A 19117-nucleotide genomic window follows, 5' to 3' on the forward strand; every position below is an offset into this window, starting at 1 on the left:
GTGCCCATCTTACCCAGGTCTTTGAGCCCTGGTGTGGAGGTGATGGGCCTGCAAGTGGACTACTGGACAACACAAGGGCTGGACAGGAAAAAGGAGGGCGAGAAGCGGGAGACGGGTATCAAGAATACACTCAAGAGCAACTTCCGCTCGCTCCAGGTCAGCCGCATCCCCGCCACAGGGGAGCTGGTGCCCCCTAGCACCATGGCCATGACCGTGGTCACCAAGGAGAAAAACAAGAAAGGTAACCAAGCCCACCCTGGGGTGGTCTCCGGCTGTGGGGCCACAGTCCATTGCAAAAAAAAGCGGGAGGGAGCCCGCAGGAGGGCAGGGCTGAGATCCAGCCCAGCAGGGGCCAGTCAGTGCAGCTGGCCCTGGGGTAAGGGCTCCCACCCAGGGCCACGTGGGGGCCATCCTAACAGTGGTCCTGTCTGCCCTCGGCCCCCAGTGATGTTCCTGAGCAAGAAACCAAAAGAGAAGGACCTGGAGCCCAAAAGCCAGGTCATCGAAGGGATCACACGCCTCATCTGCACAGCCAAGCACCAGAACACCATGTTGCGAGGTGAGAGGAGGCACAAGCCCCAGGGGCTGTAGGTGTTTGTTAGCCAAAGCACAGGCTGTCAGCAGTGGGGCTGCGCCTCACTGCACTCTCTCCTCTCAGTCTCCATAGATGGGGTGGAGTGGAACGATGTGAAGTTTTTCCAGCTGGCAGCACAGTGGCCAACGCACGTCAAGTACCTCCCTGTGGGCATCTTTGGCTACTCGAAGAGTGTGTGAGACACGGGGGCAGCCCTGGGATGGAGCTGCAGAGGGTCGCATGAGGAGACAGGGAGACGGAGAGACGGACATGCTTGTCCCCTCTCTTCCGCGGCCCAGCCCCTGCCTGCTCTGCAGAGGTAGATACCACACCTGCACCGCTCCCTGTGGGCCAAGACCCGTGAAGGTGAGGCCAGTGAGACCGGGTCCATGCACCCTCCAACACCAGCCAGGGCACCATGCCATCTGCCTCCCATGACCCCCAAAAGCAGCCTGGGACAAGGGTTGCCACCAGCCAGCAGGGACCTGGACAGGGCTCTGGGCCCTGCTCTCCTCAGATGTGCCTGCCCGGCCAGCTCCCCAGCCAGCCAGGGCCCCAGCTGGGCTGGGCCCAGGCAGGTTCCCCAGTGCCGGAGCCAGCAGGATTGCTTTGCTGGGGGGGGGGGGGGGGGGGGGGGCAGGGAACGGGATGGACACCACGGGGGGACAGGACAGGTGCTGAGCAGGGCCCACCAACCCTGTAGCGCACCTTGCCAGCCCCGCTGCCAGCCTTGCACTGCTGTGCCTGGCCCTGTCCTGCAGGGCTGAGCCTCAGCAGTTTTCTAGTCCCGGTGCAGCCCTGCTGCTGAGACTGGCACAGTGCTGCCGAGGCTGTCCCCATGCTGCTGGGGGTCACCCTCATCTCTCCATCCCTTCCCGACCAGCCCTGCCCAATGGTGCCGCCAGCTGGAGGTGTGGCATGGGGGCACCTGGGTTTTTTTTTTACAAGATTCTATTTTTTTTAAATTTATTGTACGGTTACTTTTCGGGATTAATTTTAATAAATTAATGCTGGTACCATTATGGCAGGGGGTGTGTGTGTATCCCTCCATGCCTGAGGGCATGGCCCAGCACAGCCAGGTGAGAACAAATGGGGGCAGGGTGTGGCTACTACCACCACTCCAGCAAGCACAGTGTCAAGGCTGTCTGGGCACAGCAGCCTGTGCTATCACCTGGCCCCACTCCCAGCCATGGGCCACCTGAGGTCTAGGACAGACTACAAACTGGGACTGAGTGGCGCTTGGCTCGTTTATTTAAAATAAAACCCACAAGTACTCAGGAAGAGACAGACAGGACCTGGCCTGTGTTCTCCCAGCCCAGCCGAGTCCTTGTCTACCTGAAGGTAGAAAAAGTCTGTCTCCTTTCAGCAGAAGCTGGGCTTGCTGCCGTCTTGATCTCTACGGTTTGGAAGGCAACGTGGGGCTGGGCCTGGGAGGTAGGGGGTGTTGTGGGCTCAGCAGAGATGTATTCCAAGACATGAGGCCTCTCCTCCTGGCGCCGGAGATAGCCCTGGTTCAGCAGGTGCAGGACACAGGACAGCACATCCACGCTGTGGCAGCAGAAGCTCGGAAACTGCAGCCCTGGCCCCAACTCACCCTTCTGACAGGCATCAATCACCTATGGCAGCAAGGGAGCCCCACATTGCAGTGCAGCGCAGCACCCAGATAGCCCCCCCTCTCTGCCCCTCAAGCCCTCCATACCCTAAACACCAGGCTGTCAATGTGGAGCTGCTTCTCCACCTTGAGGATGCGGGTGATGAGGCAGCAGAGGACGTTCCTCTTCCTTTCCAGGGCGCTGACCTCAGCCCTCTCCGCCTGCAGGTACCTCTGCCGGGGCAGCAGCCTCAGGTGGCAGCCAGAGGCACGGGCCAGGGCTGCCTGGTTCAGCCGCAGCACACCTGGAGCTAGTACCCGGCCCGGGGTCAGCCAAGCCCCGAGCTGGGCCCTGAAGGAGCCCCAGGACACACGTGTGGCTGTTGGACCCAACCCTGGGCCTCCCGCCGCTGCCTTCACAGGTGTCGGCCCCATCCCTGTCCCTCACACATGGCCCCAAGCAACAGCCACACGCACAACCCTGGACCCGCTCCCCAATCCCACACGCAGACCTGAGACCCAACCACCCACGCTGACCCCACGCCCCACCCCCAGCCCCACGCATGGCCTCAGGCCCCAGCTTGACAGACCTGCGCCCCAAGCACCGACAGATAGACTCACCCCAGCCTACTCCCTTCCCCTACAGGCTCATGCACCCCAAGCCCAGCACCCACCTGGGGCTCAGACCAGCACTTCCCCAGGGCTACCCCAGCCCCACACTCACCTCCTGGCATGCAGCTCCACACCAGGACTCCCTCGCCGTGGGTCAGCGGTGTCAGTGCGTGGTGCACCAGGTCAGCGGGGAGCCCCGTGGCCTGCAGCAGGGCCTCCACAGCCACCTCCTGCAGGAGGGTGTGGGAGGGGAATGGCCAGCCAAGACCCACTGGCCACGGGCCCAGCCAAACAAGGCGGGGCCTGTGCCCCAAACACCACTGGAGACCCCACCGGAAGGGAGGACACGGCCCTGCCATGCTCCAGCATCCGCTGCCTCCCTCACCCCACTGTGGCCCCAGTTCCTACCTCGGCGCTGTTGAAGCGCAGCAGGATGTACATCTGCAGCGTGGACACGTGGAGGACGCAGTCTCCAAACTGCAGTTCGGCATGGCCCAGCCACGTCCACTGCAACCGCCGGGGCTTTGTGCACTCCCAGCCCAGCTGGCTCTGGCCTGCCAGAGACAGCATCAGCGCAAGGGCCGGGGGCCAGCCCTGCCAGGCACTCCCAGCACACCCCAGCACTCCTGCCACTCCTGGCCGAGCTGCTGTGGAGGGCCTGGGCCCCAGCGAGACCCCCATGTGCACCCACTGCCACGACACTCACTCCGCCTGCAGAAGTCAGCAAACTCATCCAGGGGGGAGCTCAGGGCCGCCGAGAAAAACCTCCCAGGTTCATCCATGTAGCAGAATGGGGAAACGGGCCAGCAGCACGGGGACAGGGCCAGCACCTTCACCTCCGGCACATCCACCACCGAGGCTGTCCCCAGTGCCTGGGCACGTGGACAGGAGGGCGGCTCAGGACAGGCCCCAGGATCCCTGGGGGGAACGCGGGCAGCCCCCAGCCTCCCCACCCCATCAGCACGCTCACCTCGTCCAGGCCTGTGTCCAGCTCCAGCAGCCGCTTGTCCTGCTCCTGCAGCTGGAAGAGGTAAAACTGCTGCTGGAGCTCCTCCGACTCAGCCAAGTTGCTCAGCATCTCTTGGGGAAAGCGGCTGGGGAAGCACAGCCCGATCTGCTCCACGATGGCTCCTTCCAGCCAAGATGGCCCTTGCGCCAGGAGCCGGTCACCCAGGTAATGCCTGCCACAGCCACCAGCGTCAGGTCAGGGGCTGGCCCGAGCCCCGTAGCCATCATCAGCCACCCGCCAGGAGACAGAGACGGCCCTGGCCTCACCCCAAGGCACACAGGCCCGGCAGCCCGTCTCCCCTCCCTGTTGCCAACAGGGAATGTGCCTCCGCAGACCGGCAGCGCCCACGGGCCCTCACAGCCTTGCCCTCCAGATGCCAGAGCCAGGAAAAGCAAAGCGGGAGCACCACTGCCACACCAGGGCAGGCTCAGCCGCGGCCTCAGCGCCGCCTGCGCCTCCCCCGCCACACCACACCGTGCCGCACCAGGCCCTCTGGTCCCGTGGAGACACGGCACCCCTCACCGGTAGAAGTGCTCGAAGGTGTGGGCGAGCTCCAGACCACTGAAGACGACGAAGGGCTCCAGGATCTGCTGCAGCCGCTGCACCGGCCCTGCGCTGCCCACAGCCCTGTGGAGCTCCTGGATCTGCCCGTCAAGATAGCGGGCAAACTGCTCACTCACCTGCAGAGGGACAGGGATGGCTGCGGAGGGGGCTCACCAGGTGGCTGCACGGCTGGGCTCAGGGAATGTCCCTGCAGGGAGCAGCTGAGAAACCCTGGGGCTCGAGGGCAGGGGCCAAGGGTGCCCAGGCACCAGCCCCAGGCAGGAGCACACCAGGGCTGGGGCCACATCGTGACAAGCACCATGCACCCGCAGTTGGGCACTGTCCAGGGGCGCTGCAAGGCAGGGCTCCGTGGCTGGGTGGGGGGCCAGGACACCACCCACCCAGAGCTCGCCCCGAGGCTGTGGGCCAGGGCAGCCTCCCCAGCCTGCGCCCGGGGCCGGTGAGGCTGGGGCCCCGGCACTGATGCCACACTCCCTCGACTCACGTGCAGAGTGGCAAGAAAGGAGAGCTGCAGCAAAGCCCCTGCGAAGCCCTGGCCCAGGGCCAGCACGAAGGCAGCCTGCTGCCCAAAGAGCTCCTCCGTGGCGCCACGCAGGCGCTGGTACAGCCCGCAGTATCGCTCCACAAGGTCCGGCGCCTGCCCTGCCGCCTCCAGGAACTGCTGCACCTGCAGGACGCACCACGAGAGGGGTGAGCCCCGCAGCGGGACGCACCTATGGCCTGTGAGAATACCTACAGCCCCAGCCTCACTCTGCCAACACCAACTGCCCAGGTTCCGGCCAGGGGGCTACCAAGAGTTTCTGGCGAGTTTGTGGCTGGGCAGGGGCTGCGGGGGCAGGACAGAAGCGCAGCAGCAGCCCAGCAGGAAACAAGTAGTGCGACACGGTACCCACCTCCCAGCCTGCAGCACCAGCCTGGCAACACGGCCAGGCCAACGCCTGAGCCCTGCCAGGGTGGCAAGCACAGCAGGGCTGTCCCCACACCCCTCCAGGCCCTGTGGAGGCCAGGTACAGCTCCACACCCTCCCCATGCTCCCAGGGCACTGCCAGGCCCTGCTCCCCCTTACACCCACCCACTGCAGGGTCCCACATGCCCTCTCCAGCACCCACAGCCAGCCCGCCAAGCTCCTACCTGCTGCTGCACCACGCCACGCCAGCACTGCGAAATGCCCCACAAGCCGCTTGACTTCTCCACCGCTGCCTTCACAGCCCTGGCCGGCACCTCCTTGTTCTTCCTCTCTTTCCCGCCTGCCAAGGGACAACCCTGGGCTCAGCACGGCTCCGTGGACAGGCTCCACACACTCACTGCCAGCAGCGTACCCCTCTGGAGATGCCAGGGAGGCACGACCACTGCGGGGGCACAGCCACGAGCCTTCCCTGTCTCGGGAGCCTCCTGTGCCACCAGGCCCTCCCCAGCGGATCCCCACAGCCACAGCCTGGCACTCTGTACCACTGTCCTCCCAGCCCCATAGGAGGGCAGCTCCTCGCTCACCAGCTGCTCTCGCCTCCTCTGGCTCTGGGCCACTGGGGTCCACGTGCACCAGGAGCTGGGTCAGGCGCCGCACACGGGAACCGAAGACAGCACCGCGGCTCGTGGCACGGCGGGGTGCCTCCATGCTCTCCAGGTACTTGCTCAGCAGCCAGGCCAGGGGGCTGATGCCCTGGGGGTCTGTGAGGCCAACCAGACTCACAGCAGGGTGCCCCAGCCTGGGGCACAGTGTGGGCGGGCCCGGGAGAGGGCAGGGTACCTGGGCTGGTGATGCTCTGCACCAAGGGGTTCACCAGGGCCTCCCAGCACGTTCTGCCCAAGGCCAGGGCCGCCTCATCGTCAGGAAGGAAGCGGTCAGCGAAGCTCTGCTCGTGCCGCAGCGCCCGGTTCAGCCTGCAACAGCGACTGGGCAGCACACAGTGGTGCCAGGCACCTGCCCACAGCCAGGGGGACTCGCCCAGGAAAGCAGAGCGTGGCGATCGCTCCCTGCCCTACCCCTTGCCAGGCAAGATGGCTCAGCAACCCCACTCGCCCCCAGCACCCAGGGCCCCTCACTGCTCCTGGGCCCTGCCCACACTGGGCCTCAGGGACCTCGCAGCCCCCGCCAAACTGGGGGGCTGTGCGGTGCCTGCGGCCACGACACCCTGCCTACGCCTGACCGACCTCCGCCAGGTCAGGATGCGCCGGCCCCTGTGGGGCACCTCTCTGGTGACCTAGCCATGCCCATGTACCCAGCTTAAACCTGGCAGACCCCAAGGGGGACCCCTCCAGGACCACTGGTGGCCAGGGAGGAGACAGGGCCACTCCCTATCCAGGTGGGACGCCTGGCTGCTCCTCTCCTGGCCCTGCAGTCCCTTCGCGGGCTGTCAGCAACGTCCCCCCAGGCCCTGGGACGGCAGGGACGCGATGAAGCAGCCAGGAGACAACTCACCTGCCAAAGAGCTGCAGCAGTCGCCCCCGGTCCTGGCAGATCTCCTGGCACCAGGCATGAGCCCGAGTAGTGCAGGAGAGGAACGTCCGTCGGCACAGCTGCTCCTTGAAGATGGGCCAGAAAGTGGGCTTGGGACCCAGCACCTCGATGCCACGCACACGTGTGTCAATGCCGCCCTATGGGAGAGCACAACCCTCAGCTCCTCAGGCATGGCTCTGACACCCCACGCTGCCAGCTCCCTGGCCTGGCCCCCTGCTCCCCTACCTGCTGGCACCGCTTCACCCGGATCTGGATGACGGGCCAGAAGCGGGTCATGTTCTCCAGCAGGATCACTCTGCTGTCTGTGGGCAGGACGGTCACCTGCAGGCAGACAGCAAGCCCTCAGCACACCAGGCACTGAGCGCCAGCCACCCTGCATGCTTCCCTGGCCACCCCCCGTTAAAGCCATGACCTCCATCCCTGCCAGCAGCCCCTACGCAGCCACAGGGCACCCCCTGCCAGGGCCCCACTTCTGGCTCACAGCCCCAGCACACCAGCCTGCTGCAGACTGGGCTGCAGGGCTGCCCAGGCCCAAGTCTCCAGTACCCGCTGCCCACAGCCAGGAGCAGGCTCCTGCAGCACAGCTCCTGCCATCCCCACCTCCCTGTAGGGCACCTCCCAGGGCCCCAGCACCAGGGCCAGACCTTCGCGGGGCACAGCAAGGACCAGCCCACTGCTCCCGTGGAGCCCCATGGCCTGAGCAGTCCCTGCGAGACTCACCGCATTGAGCTCAGTTCTGATGGTGGCAGGGCTGTCTCCCCCCAGCACCACAACACGGGCGGGCATGTAGCTGGAGTCCTCGCTGGCTACCAGCATGCTCATCTCCCTGCAGCGCAGCAAACACGGTGCTGCTCAGCAGTCCCCACCTCCCTGCCCTGGCCCCTGCCAGCCCCACGCACTGCTGCCCACATCCAGCAACACCCAGGGCAGGGACCACTGGGGCAGGGCTCGCACACATCCCCAAAGCCCTCTCCTCCCCACACAGCCGCTGGCCCTCCTGGCCCCAAGGCCCCCCAGCCCGGCCCCACCTGACCACCACACCACACTGCATGTGGACAGTGATGAAGTGGGAGCCCGTGCTGCCATTTGACTCCCAGTAGGTCTTGGGGTTCCTGTCTGTGAGTTTGCTGGCCCGGTGGGGGTTGGAGGAGACCTGCACCTTCTCCCAACACTTGTCCTCCTTCACCTCCACGCTGGAGCCTGGCAGAAGAGCACATGGAGCCTCCAGCCACCAGGCCAGCACATGCCAGGCACAGGGCTCCAGCTCCCGCCCCCTGCACTCACCGCGGCACAGGTTGCGCAGAAAGACGTCAAAGAAGGGGATGCTGATGGGCTGGTGGCTCCGGCGGTGCTCCTCAATCTGCCCCAGGACCAGCTACAGGATGAGGAGAGGCTCTTACCAGGGCCCCTGGGTCCTCCTCCCCTCGCCCACCGCAGGCCTGCGGCAGGCAGAGAGCAGAAGGCTGCCCCTCGGTGCCGGGGACAGCTGGACGGCCCCAAGACCCAGAGCCCCAGCACAGCCGGGCCTCCCCAGGCCCACCTGGATGCAGCCAGCCAAGATGCTGGTCGTCAGCTTCTTGTAGAGGCTGGCGTACTTCTCACAGTCAATCACCAGGTCGAGCAGGGCTGGCGCCAGCGACGGAGCCGTGCTCTGCTTGTCCAGGGCTTTGGACAGAGCCTCGCGGGTGCCCACACGGCACATCACCACCGCGCAGTCCTTGCTGGCAGTGGCCAGGCGGTGCAGGAAGCCAACGACCTCCTGCACCACCTGCTGAGCAGGCAGCCGTTAGCAGCTGGGCCAGCGCCAAGAACCCGCCAGGCCCCAGCAGCGGGGTGCTGCAGCGCTCCATCCCCTCCACCCCAAAACCACAGCAGCATCCGCGACAGCCTGGCCAGGTTCGGCGCTGGGCACGCCAGCCAACAGGACGTGCCACAGCCATGGCATCCACTCCCCACCTCTTCCAGCGCGTTGGCCACAACAAGGCCGGGCTGCTGCAGGCGGGGACCCCACTTCACCAACACCAGGCCCGGCCGATGAACGGCACAACCAGAAAAGCCGCCCCTGCCTGCCGGGAGTCCCAGGGCTCCCTCACCTCCCGGTCGCTGCTGTGGGCACTCAGGGAGGACAAACAGGGCTCCACACACTCGTGCCAGGGCAGCACATCCTCCTGGTAACCGTCCAGGAACTTGTTCAGGATCCTGAGTGACGGAGGGGGCCCACTCAGGCTGGGACACACAGACAGCGGTGCCAGAGGCAGCCCTGCTTCCCTGCCCCACCAGGAAGGCCAGCACCCCACAGGGACTGGGAGCCAAGGCTCCCCAGGCACCTCGGACACCCCACCAGCACCCAGACACGTGCTGCATTGTCCCCACATGGCCCTGCGCCCCAGACACCCCAATCAGCACCCACATATGTGCTGGGCTGCACCTGCCCCTGCCACTGGAGAAGAACAACAGCCCCACCAGGACCCACAAACATGCACCATGTCCCCCCAACATCACCACCAGCACTCACACACCTGCTCTGGGAGGCCCCAGACCCCCACCAAATCCCCCTGGACCCACCTGAGGATGCTCAGGCTCACGGCCTTCTCCGCCCCCAGCAGCTCAAAGCTGCGCAGCAGCAGCTTGAAGCACCTGTGGTCCTGCAGCACCTGGGATGCCTCGCCAGAGGGGAAGGGGCCTTCACCACAGAGGTGCCGCTCCAGGGCCACCACCATGTCCTTGGACAAGATGCCGTCCCCCAGGCTGCCCAGAAGCGTCCGCACGTCCCTCAGGTCCATTGGGGCCTCTCTGCCTGCCACAACAAGGACACGTGGGCTCAGCCCAGGCACTCGCTTCAGAGGCACTAGCGGGGTGCTCTGCCCTGGCAGGCAAGGCAGCCCTGCCCGCTGCATCTGTGGGGCCGTGGCATGGCAGAGGGTGCAGGGGGCACGCTACCTGCTGCCTCCGAGCCCAGGGGTAGCCGGTGCTCCGCGAGGCGGTTGATCGCGCTGAGGGCCAGCATCGTGTGAGGGCAGCCGGTGCTCTGCCCATCCCACCAGCAGCTCTGCAGCACCGTGGGGAGATTGCAGCTTGCCAGCTGCTCCGCCAGGCTCCGGTGGCTGTCGATCAGCATGTTCACCACCAGCAAGCCGTTCTGCACGCCTGAGCAGCCCCTGCAGGGACAGATCGATGTGGGCCCCTTCCTCCCCCGAGCACAAAGCCTCCCCTGCACCCACAAGCCACCCGCCTGCCTTGCCCACCCCCCCACACGCAGAGGATCTCCCCACCCCCTGCCCTCACTCTGCCCCTACCCTGGCACCCTCTGCATGGTGCTTATGGCAGCAGGGATGGCACTCAGCAGGCTTGCCGAGCCCTCGCTGGAGGCAGAGCCGATGCTGGCAAAGATCTCCCGCATCATCTGCGCATCGGCATGGTTCAGGGGCAAGGACTTCCCACCGGCACCTCCTGGCTCACCGGCCACAGCTCCCACCAGCACCTTCAGAGCCTGCAAGGTCAACAGCAGTCAGGAGGGCAGCGGGCACCTCCGCCACACCTGGGCGAGCCTGCACCCTGCCCGCCCACCTACAGCATCCCTCTGCACACTCACCATCAAGCCAGCCTGCTGCACCAGGGCAGAGGAGGCGTGCTGCTGCATGCAGGCCAGCACAGCTCGCACACCACCCTCCGTGGCAAACGGCACGCGCCAGTCGTACTTCGCCATGAGCACGGCCAGCAGCCGCAGCGTCACCACCACCAGGGCCTTCTCTGCCACCTCAGTGCTCAGCAGCTCCACTGCCACCTTCACCAACTTCTCCCTGCACGGGAAAGGATGCCTCAGGAGGAGCCTCCTGGCACTGCCGCTGGCACCCTGGGCCCTGCCCACATGGCTCTACTGCAGCTGGGTCAGCCCCAGGAACAAGACTGCCTGGGACAAAGGGACACAAGAGCCACCTCTCTTCTTGCCGAGCAGGCAGGGACGTACCAGCCTTCACACTTCCACTGCCACCTCCCACACTCCCACCTCCAGTACTGTCCCCCACCCTGCCGATGCGGCCCTCCCCAGCCAACAGGAGGGGTGTGCAGCACCCCATGGCTCACCCAACACTCCCGGACCCCAGCCCGCCCTGGGCTTTGCCAACTCGCTGCTCGGGCTCAGGCTCCTCCTCCAGGGTCTTCAAGATGTGCTTGAGCCAGGCTAAGCGCAGCCCCACCTCTGAGCTGCTGCTCTGGATCACGTCCACCATGGCTGCAATCTTGGCCAGCGAGCCCCTCTTGCTCATCCCCTCGGAGCTGCCCAGCACTGGTGGGAGGGAGGCAAGGACACAGGCATCAGGGCAGCAGTCACACCCCCAGCAACTCCCGGGGTGCCATGTGCCCACAGACCCAGCACCCACAGGCCCTCCCCTCCCCAGGCAGCCTCCAGGTGCCTCGCCTCCCGTGCCCTGCCCAGAGCCTTCCTCCCTCAAGGCAACGGAGCCGCCACCAGCACCGTGTGTGTGCCCCAGCGCATAGCAGGCAACTACCTTCGATCTGCTCCTCCGTCACCTCTGGGAAGAACAGCCCTTCCATCTCAAGGAGCTCGCTGAACAGCTGGGAATCTGACTTCACCGCTGCAGCACGGGCTCCACATGGCACTGTGACTGCAGAAAGGTCTTCTTTTGCTGCCTTGGCCGTCGTGGCTTCAGGGCCAGTGCTCCTGCAGTCGGCACCCTCCGAGGACACCGTGGTGCTCCCACCGCCATCCTGCTCGGCCCCCCTACCGAGGAAGTATTTGGCGTAGATGTGGGAGCCACGCAGGTCACGCTGAGCACTGCCCTGGCACCGCTTCTCCAAGATCCGCAGCACCTTCTGTGCCAGCTCCGCAGGTACCGACAGCTGGATCAGGGCTTCTTCATCCACTTCTGACAGCTGGACAGATGGCATCAAGTTAACCCTCACGGACTCGCCACAGACCCCACGCCCCTTGTGACAGCCAGTGCCAGAACGGACAGAAAGGCTGCATTGCCGGAGGCCCCCAGGGCAATTCCCCAGCGCCACCCTCCCCTGGCTGTCCCCAACCCAACTACCACCAGCCCAGACCTCCCACCTGCACTCACCACCCAACCGCAACCGGCAGAATCACCCCATGGGCTTGCCTTGCCTACCCAAACCTCGCTGGACACAGTCACTCTTCCAGGGTCATGGGAGACTGCATTTCCCCTCATCTCTCCTCACTCCTTTGCTGTGCCCAGCTCCCCACGCTTTTGCCATCCCCCACTCACCATCCTATTTCAGTCCCATTTCTGCCCTGTTCAGGCTGTCCCTGCATAGCTCACGCTTGCTGTCTCCTCCTCTGGGCCCGGTCCCTTCCCTAATGTTCTCCCTCACTCCCTCCCTCCCTCCCGTTTCCCCACTGCAGGTTCTGGCCCATACCTGCTCTCCCTGGTCCTGCTGGATGAGACAGGTGATCTCTTTCTGCTCCTGCACTTCCAGCTTCTTCACGAAGAACAGCAGCTCCCACCACTCGGCACGGCTCAGGGCCTCTGCAGCCTTGGTCGGCTGCTCCTCCAGATAAGGCAGGGAGTACAGCCCCCCAGAGGGCTTGCAGAAAAACGGCTGCGCAACTGCAGGAGAGCAGAGCAAGGAAGGGCACTGTCAGCTCTGCCAATTCTCCTATCCTCTACTGCGCACCCCACATTTCCCAGGCAAAGAGCTCATGCGGACCACCTGGGCGGAAGGGATCCCCACTATCCCACAGCCTGCTGTGGGAAAGGGAGGTGACAGGAGGGCAGTGAGAGAAGGGGAACATGCTGGCAGGAGACCCCAGAAGCTGCAGAGATGGGAATTACCATCTTCACTTGAACCTCTTTGGGCTATAGAACAGAAAAAGCACACACTCAAAATGGGCACCTCTACCTCACTGCACCCCCGACCTGTTCCCACAGTGCCTGGACCAGCCAGGGCAACGCACTCAGACACCCAGAACCAGCAGAATCCACAGCGCCAGCGTGCAGCTGCAGAAGGGCTGGGGAGAAAAGCTGCAGGCCCAGCTGACAGGCTGCTCACCTGCTGCCAGTCTGTGGTTGTGTGTCAGGGTGGACACCTTCTCCTGGCCCTCATGCTCCTCTTGCCCTGAAGGGCCAATGATCTCCACCATGTGCCAGTGAACCCAGTACGTACAGCCCAGGGCTTGCCAGTACACCTGAGGAGGAGAGCCCAACACACGCCCAGCTGAGGGAAGGCAAGCCCAATCCCACTGCTCCCACACAGGGCTGCGTGCTTCCTACAGCACAACAGAGCAGACAGGCCCCTTGACAGCCCCTGCCCTTCCAGCAGAGGATACCTGCACAGGCGGCGTGCCGTCGTTGCTCTGGCGGAAGTCACCCTCATCACCCGCGCTGACCTGCTCGTAGTCCTCCAGCATGCGCACCCGCATGCCGCACACCAGGTTTGCCTGCACATACTCCACATAGCTGCTGCGGCTTGGGAAGGCTGAACGCGTCTTGAAGATGCTGGGCTCTTTTGGTGGGGGAGTGGGGGCTGCTTGAGCAGTGGCGGAGGATGTGGCCCTGTGCTGGAAGATGGAGTGGGTGGCGCGAGGCCGCAGGTCCTGTTGGGGCAGCAGCTCTGGCTTGGGGCTGTGGTCCCAGCCCATCACGTGCACCAGCTCCAAGATGAGGTTTGCCATAGCCAGGCTGAACTCAAACTCCTGCTTCACACAGCTCCTCTCCTCAGCGAGCAGGCTGGGCACAGCGCAGTCCTGCGGCTCCCCTCCCTGCTCCATGCCACTGCTGAGCTTGTCCATGAGAGAAGTGACACACAGGTAGCGCTTCACCAGGACGAAGAGCAGCTTCCCAGGGATCTGCAACAAGCACAGCAGCCAGGCTCTAGCCTGCAGAGCACCTCCAGCCCCCCAGCTCTCTCCGAGCCTCCAGCCCATCCACAGCCAGGCTCCCACGACAGCTCTGGACCAGCAGGCAGCAGCAGAGACCTCTCAGCCCACCCTCATCTCCCTGCTCCGAGACAAGGCTCTCCATCTGCCTCTCCACCACCCCCCAGCCTCAAGCAAGGCCCAGATCCTGTGCCAGCTCTCCCAATACCCAGTCCTGCTCAGCTGCCCACTGCTGACTACCCTCCTCTCCCAAACAAGGACGGCAGCTCTGGCCCCCCACTCTCACCCCTCCTGACCCCTAAAGCCCACAGCTGGCAGGGCCTGCCGCTACCTGGGGAAGGTGAATCCCCTCAAAGGACATGCAGTGCTCTTCAGAGGATGTTGTCTCAGCAAACAGCTCCAGCAAGGTGTAGCGACTGTCGAAGTCCATGTGCTGCTCAATGCCATCCTGCTGGCTCAGGGACAGCAGGACATAAGCCCAGCTCCCTGCAACAACAACAGAAACCCTTCAGGACCCCTAAAGATAACCTTCACCCCACCCTCCCTGCGCGAGACAGACTTGCAGGCAAGGAACAGCATTGCTGCTCAGTGTAACCTAGAACCATGTTCTGTCCTTTAATCTGGATTGGCAACATTTTGCTCCACTGAGTAACTGCATTTTTTCCACCCCTAAAACTGCAAGGTTCCCCCAAAGCAGCAACCCCAAATAACTGACTCCGGAACAGGGTTCCAGGGAAGAGAAAAACAGAAGTTTTAACCTGAATCAGCCCTCAATCTGACCCACTGGAGAGCCACATGAACTCGGGCACTGGGACAGGGAAACCAGGACACACTGCCACCTTCCAGGTGCACCCAGGCCCCATCAGGCACTTCCGAACCATGGCAGCTCCTCTACCCACCAGGGCTCTGCCAAGCCCCTTGGCACAGGTCTTCCTTGTAAGGGTATGTGGAAGGAGACTGTCTGGTCCTTTAAATGTATCTGGTCAAGGACCTTTTTACTGCAAAAATGAATAGTAAGAAGGAAACCATAACCAAGCACACAAAGAATCGCAAACCTGACTGACAAATGATAATGGTGGCAGCGCGGAGGAACAAATCTGGTCAGTTACACTAATTAGCAAGGACATCTGGAGTGTGAGAATGATTATTTTTTAGTAAGATTATCTGACTAAGGACATTGTCAAATTAGGATGATAAGGAAAGGAAGACAGACACACAGAGACAACCCGACCAATTACAGTTAACAAAGACAATAACCAGAAACAAACTCGTAATTGACGGGCTATGAAGAATCACAGAATCACAAAATCATTAAGGTTGGAAAAGACCCGTAAGATCAACAAGTCCAACCATCAACCCAACACCACCATGCCCACTACACCATGTCCCGCAGTGCCATGTCAACATGTTCCTTGAACACCTCCAGGGATGGTGATTCCACCACCTCCCTAGGCAGCCTCTTCCAGTGCTTCACCACTCTCTCAGGAAAGACATTTTTCCTGATATGCAGCCTAAACCTCCCCTGGTACAACTTGTGGCCATTTCCTCTCGTTCTGTCACTTGGGAGAAGAGACCAGCACCCACCTCACCACAACCCCCTTTCAGGTAGCTGTAGAGAGTGATGAGGTCTCCCCTGAGCCTCCTCTTCTCCAGACTGAACAACCCCAGTTCCCTCAGCCGTTCCTCATCAGACTTGTGCTCCAGACCCCTCACCAGCTCCGTCGCCCTTCTCTGGACACGCTCCAGCACCTCCATGTCTTTCTTGTAGTGAGGGGCCCAAAACTGCACGCATCATTTGAGGTGCGGCCTCACCAGTGCCGAGTACAGGGGCACGATCCCTTCCCTACTCCTGCTAGCCACACTGTTTCTGATACAAGCCAGGATGCCGTTGGCCTTCTTGGCCACCTGGGCACACTGCTGGCTCCTATTCAGCCGCCTGTCAACCAGCACCCCTAGGTCCTTTTCTGCCGGGCAGCTTTCCAGCCACTCTTCCCCAAGAAACTGCAGGCAAGCTCGGACTTCGCAACTGATAAGGATGTAACCCTGAGGGTCCGCGGTGTTGGAGTGGGCTCGGTGGAACTATGCCAACAGACGGGGCGATGTGCATGGGAAGGGAATTGGCAAGGAATACAGAGGGGGGTGCACAGAAAGGGGTGTAAAAGGGGCCAGTCGTGTGTAAACTGTGGCCAGCCTGACTGAGCCCTGTGCCTGATCACTGCAGTTTGTCCTACTTTCTTACATCTTCTTATCAGATCTTTTCCAATTATCTCTCTATCCCATGTGTGTGTGTTGCAAGGACTGAGTGCCAGCTACTGCTGAGACCTGCGTGTGCACGAGTGGAATTTGGTGCCCACAACTGGAGCTTAACTGGAGGTGTGGGAGCCCTGTGGTGTCAGCGACTGGAGCGATTGAGGGTCCTGGCATTAGCAGTTGGAGCGGCTGTCGCTCTCTGGGTCTGGGGAGGGTCCCACAGACTTTGAGCCTGGAATGCCAGCTACTGGGGAGACTACCGTGGAGTGGACTGGGTGCCAGCTTCTGGAGTCAGACCAGGGGTGTAGGCACCCCTGGCCTGTGGTACCAGCTACTGGAGTGAGTGCAAGGGTCTCAGTGCTAGCAACTGGAGCAGTTGGGGTCCTCGGCCATCAGCCACTGGGGAGGGAACGGTGTGTGTCCCAAAAAACAGCTACTGGGAGGGAGACAAGTGAGGAGCTCAGCACCAGCAGCTGAAGCCTGCAGTGCCTGGTGCTGGGGGGGCAAGGGAGAGTGTCTGTATCTTCCCCAGTCCTCCTGTATGTGGGGTGTGCATGCAATTCGTTAGCAAAACTTCACCCTGGACTAGTTGGCAGGCAGAGGGGCTGTGCTGGGACTCAAGGGATCCATGAATGTGTGTGCTGGCACAAGTGACCTTCTGTCTCTGCCAGCTGAAGAGGAGGAGGGGACTTGGCTGTCTGTGCTCGTGTTTATGTGAGTGCCATATGTATGTGCTGTTGAAGGCAGCGCCTTGTCTGTAGCTGGCCGTGTCGGTGTCCTGTGTGTGTCCGTGTGTCTCTGGGATGGGTGCTCAGCTTTGCCACTGTTTGAACCTGCAAATGGGAAAGTGGCAGCTGCATCCCTCAGTCTCAGGGACCCCGGATCCCCAGGCTGGGCTCCAGTGGCAGGGCAGGAGAGGTGCTGTACCTGCTGGAGAAGACAGCCACCCCTAACATCCATTAACACTCCTAACAATTAATCAGCATCCCAGCTCAGGAACCCGTCAGGGGAAAGAGCTTCCAAGTCTTAGAGCACCCCAGACAACTACGACTGTGGAGCTGCTTGGAAGCTCAAGTCTGATTCTTACCCTTTTGCCCACAAGCCCTGAGACACACTGCTTCCCAGGCATCCCACACCTACAGAAGGACTGGCACCCCTCAGCTGCCCAGCAGCACCTCTTCAGTGGCACTGAGCGGTAGCAGCCCCCACCTGCATCATGCGAAGCCAGGGCCCTCAGCATCTTGCCAGCACTGCGGCGGATTTGCTTCTCCTTGTGGCACAGCATCTTCATCAGCAAGTCGAGGGCTCCCGTCTCCTTGAAGGCACCTGCCAGCGAGCCAATGCTGGCGTACGCGCTCAGCACGTGCATGGTGTTGAGGATGGAGGACTCGGGGGCCCCGGGCTCGGCCATCTGCCGCCCAGCTCGCTGCACCAGGCTCCTGACATCAGCCTTCATCTCCAGCAGCGAGGCGTCATCCAGCGGGACATCTGCAGCGAATGGGCTGGCTGCCTTCTCCTCTTTCACCCACTGCCCTTCCAGCTTCCTCCTGCCCAGCAGCGCCGGGCAGCTGGCACAGACCTCTTCTGCAGACATCCACATCAAGATGTTCTCTGGCTTGGTCTCTGCAGAGGAGGCACTGCTGCCTCCCACTGCTCTCTCTTCCAAGCTGACAATACTCCACTGGATCAGGTACTCAGGCTGGCCGTCGGGGCCTCGCCGCTGCCGGAGCAGCTCCTCCGGGTAGGCCTGCAGTTTGGCTCCCAGGTGCACGAGCAGGTTGCCATTATGCCTCTCGTTCACCATGACAGGAGATGTGCCTGCAGAGAGAGGGGAAGCAAGAGCTGGGGAGAGGTAGCTGAGGTGCGGGCTTTGCTACAGCTAGAAATCTATGATCCTGTGCGTCACAGTGCTTGTAACGTGGCAGTGTAACAAATAAAATGTGCTATTGTACTGGCTGTACTCAAGGTCAGTGCTGTAAGCGCCGAACACAAGACTACTCAAGTATGAGATATAGCTCACTTTGTCCCCGGAAAACTGCATACATGCAGCAACAAGATAACAGGGCAGAACACAGTGATCTTTGGACTGTTAAACAGGCTGTGGGCATGGCAGGAACACGGACAGCAGTGCCCAAGGAGGGCAGCTTCCCCCAAGAAGCGCAGCTGTAAAACCTGGCCGTGTGCTGACAGAGCTCCCCAAGCCAGGTGGAACGTGCATGCTGGCCCTGAGCACCAGCGCAAGCCTGTGCTGGAGGGCTCTGCTGCGCGTCACCCAACCGGGACTGGAAGCACAGCCCAGGAAGAGGCCTGTGCCTTCGCTGTCCCGGTACCGTCCTGGGACACGCACGCTAAAGGCAGCGGCACGGCACCGCAATTACCGGGAAGCGGGCTTGAGTGGGCAGGTCCCGCTGGCGGCAGGAATAAAGCTCCTTCTAAACGTAGGCCAAGCGAGGCCTTGGGCACCGAGAAGCGCCCGGCCCTGTCCGGTCCGGGCCGGCTGCCGCAGCCCCGCCCCGGCCTCGCCAGCGAGCCGGGCTGCCTCACCTCGGGGCTCCGTTACCAAGGCCTCCCGCAGGGCTCCCCAGAAAGAAAAGGTCCGGGACCACCCCAGGATAGCTCCGCTCGAGGCGCCCGCCAGGCCCGGCCCGCCCCCGGCCCGCCGCCCTCCACCGCGGGGCCGGGCCGGGCCCCGTCGCGTTACCTCCAACACCGCTCCCACGCCGCTTCCGGGTCGGTGGTAGCGCATGCGCGGCGGCCCGCCCGGACGGGAGCCGTGCGGGGCCGAGATTCCCCCGCCAGCGGCCCGGCCTCGGCCGGCTGCGCCGGGGCGGGAGGGGAGGGGCTCTACCGGCACGGCGTGGAGCCGGAGCAGTTCAGGACCAGCGGGCAGCTGGGGCCGCGTGGGGCTGAGGGCACAGGGAGAGATGGGGGCTATACGGGGCGGGGAGGGGGGCGCAGTACGGCACCTGGGGGGCAGCGGGGTAGGGCAGTGTGGGACCAGGAGGGCAGCAGGGGCATTACCGGGGCTGGGAGGTCTGTGCTCCCCAGCCGCCGAGGTCACCCTGGCTGGCAGCCACCTCGCTGCCTTACAGCACGGCTGCCTGCTTGCCTTCACTGAACCGCAAGCTGGGGGGCGGGGGGAGAGCCTGGCTGTGCCGCAGTCAAGCTTGGCACGATTGTGCAGAGCTCTGTTTGACCCCACC

General features: G+C 63.1%; 2 protein-coding genes across 2 annotated transcripts in view; one reads left to right on the forward strand and one right to left on the reverse strand.

Annotated features, from left to right (window-relative positions):
- LOC104256004 (phosphofurin acidic cluster sorting protein 1-like) overlaps positions 1–1142 on the forward strand; it is a 73359-nt gene extending 72217 nt beyond the window's left edge. The window contains exons 23-25 of the mRNA XM_059832940.1: positions 18–241; positions 446–559; positions 659–1142. Coding sequence (XP_059688923.1) covers positions 18–241; positions 446–559; positions 659–774 — 454 coding nt within the window. The 3' untranslated portion in view covers positions 775–1142. The remainder of the gene's footprint in view (positions 1–17; positions 242–445; positions 560–658) is intronic.
- Positions 1143–1807: 665 nt separating this feature from the next.
- Positions 1808–17725, reverse strand: LOC132320499 (cullin-9-like). Its single transcript, XM_059832934.1, has 29 exons — positions 17124–17725; positions 13996–14150; positions 13116–13634; positions 12839–12974; positions 12206–12396; positions 11317–11701; positions 10892–11093; positions 10401–10608; positions 10105–10298; positions 9749–9966; positions 9374–9605; positions 8902–9007; positions 8349–8576; positions 8093–8183; positions 7837–8008; positions 7529–7634; positions 7034–7129; positions 6770–6945; positions 6098–6231; positions 5842–6018; positions 5482–5597; positions 4835–5017; positions 4309–4466; positions 3748–3958; positions 3484–3649; positions 3186–3331; positions 2890–3007; positions 2274–2476; positions 1808–2190 (listed from the first exon to the last, which is right to left on the reverse strand). The coding sequence occupies exons 1-29, from the start codon at positions 17716–17718 to the stop codon at positions 1906–1908; spliced, it is 5907 nt and encodes a 1968-aa protein (XP_059688917.1). The 5' UTR covers positions 17719–17725; the 3' UTR covers positions 1808–1905.
- Between the last annotated feature and the right edge of the window lie 1392 nt (positions 17726–19117).

Source organism: Gavia stellata, chromosome 37 (genome assembly GCF_030936135.1).
Source record: "Gavia stellata isolate bGavSte3 chromosome 37, bGavSte3.hap2, whole genome shotgun sequence".
In the NCBI taxonomy this organism is placed as follows: domain Eukaryota; kingdom Metazoa; phylum Chordata; class Aves; order Gaviiformes; family Gaviidae; genus Gavia; species Gavia stellata.

Bases quoted from the DNA above. Each gene is read 5' to 3' on its own strand.
- LOC132320499 (XM_059832934.1), bottom strand. From the start codon at position 17,718: ATGGTGAACGAGAGGCATAATGGCAACCTGCTCGTGCACCTGGGAGCC. The intron at 8,184-8,348 runs GTGGGCCTGGGG...CTCATCCTGTAG, and splicing joins TCTTGGCTGGCTGCATCCAG to CTGGTCCTGGGGCAGATTGA. The intron at 5,598-5,841 runs GTGAGCGAGGAG...GTCCCTTGGCAG, and splicing joins AGAGGAGGCGAGAGCAGCTG to GCGGGAAAGAGAGGAAGAAC.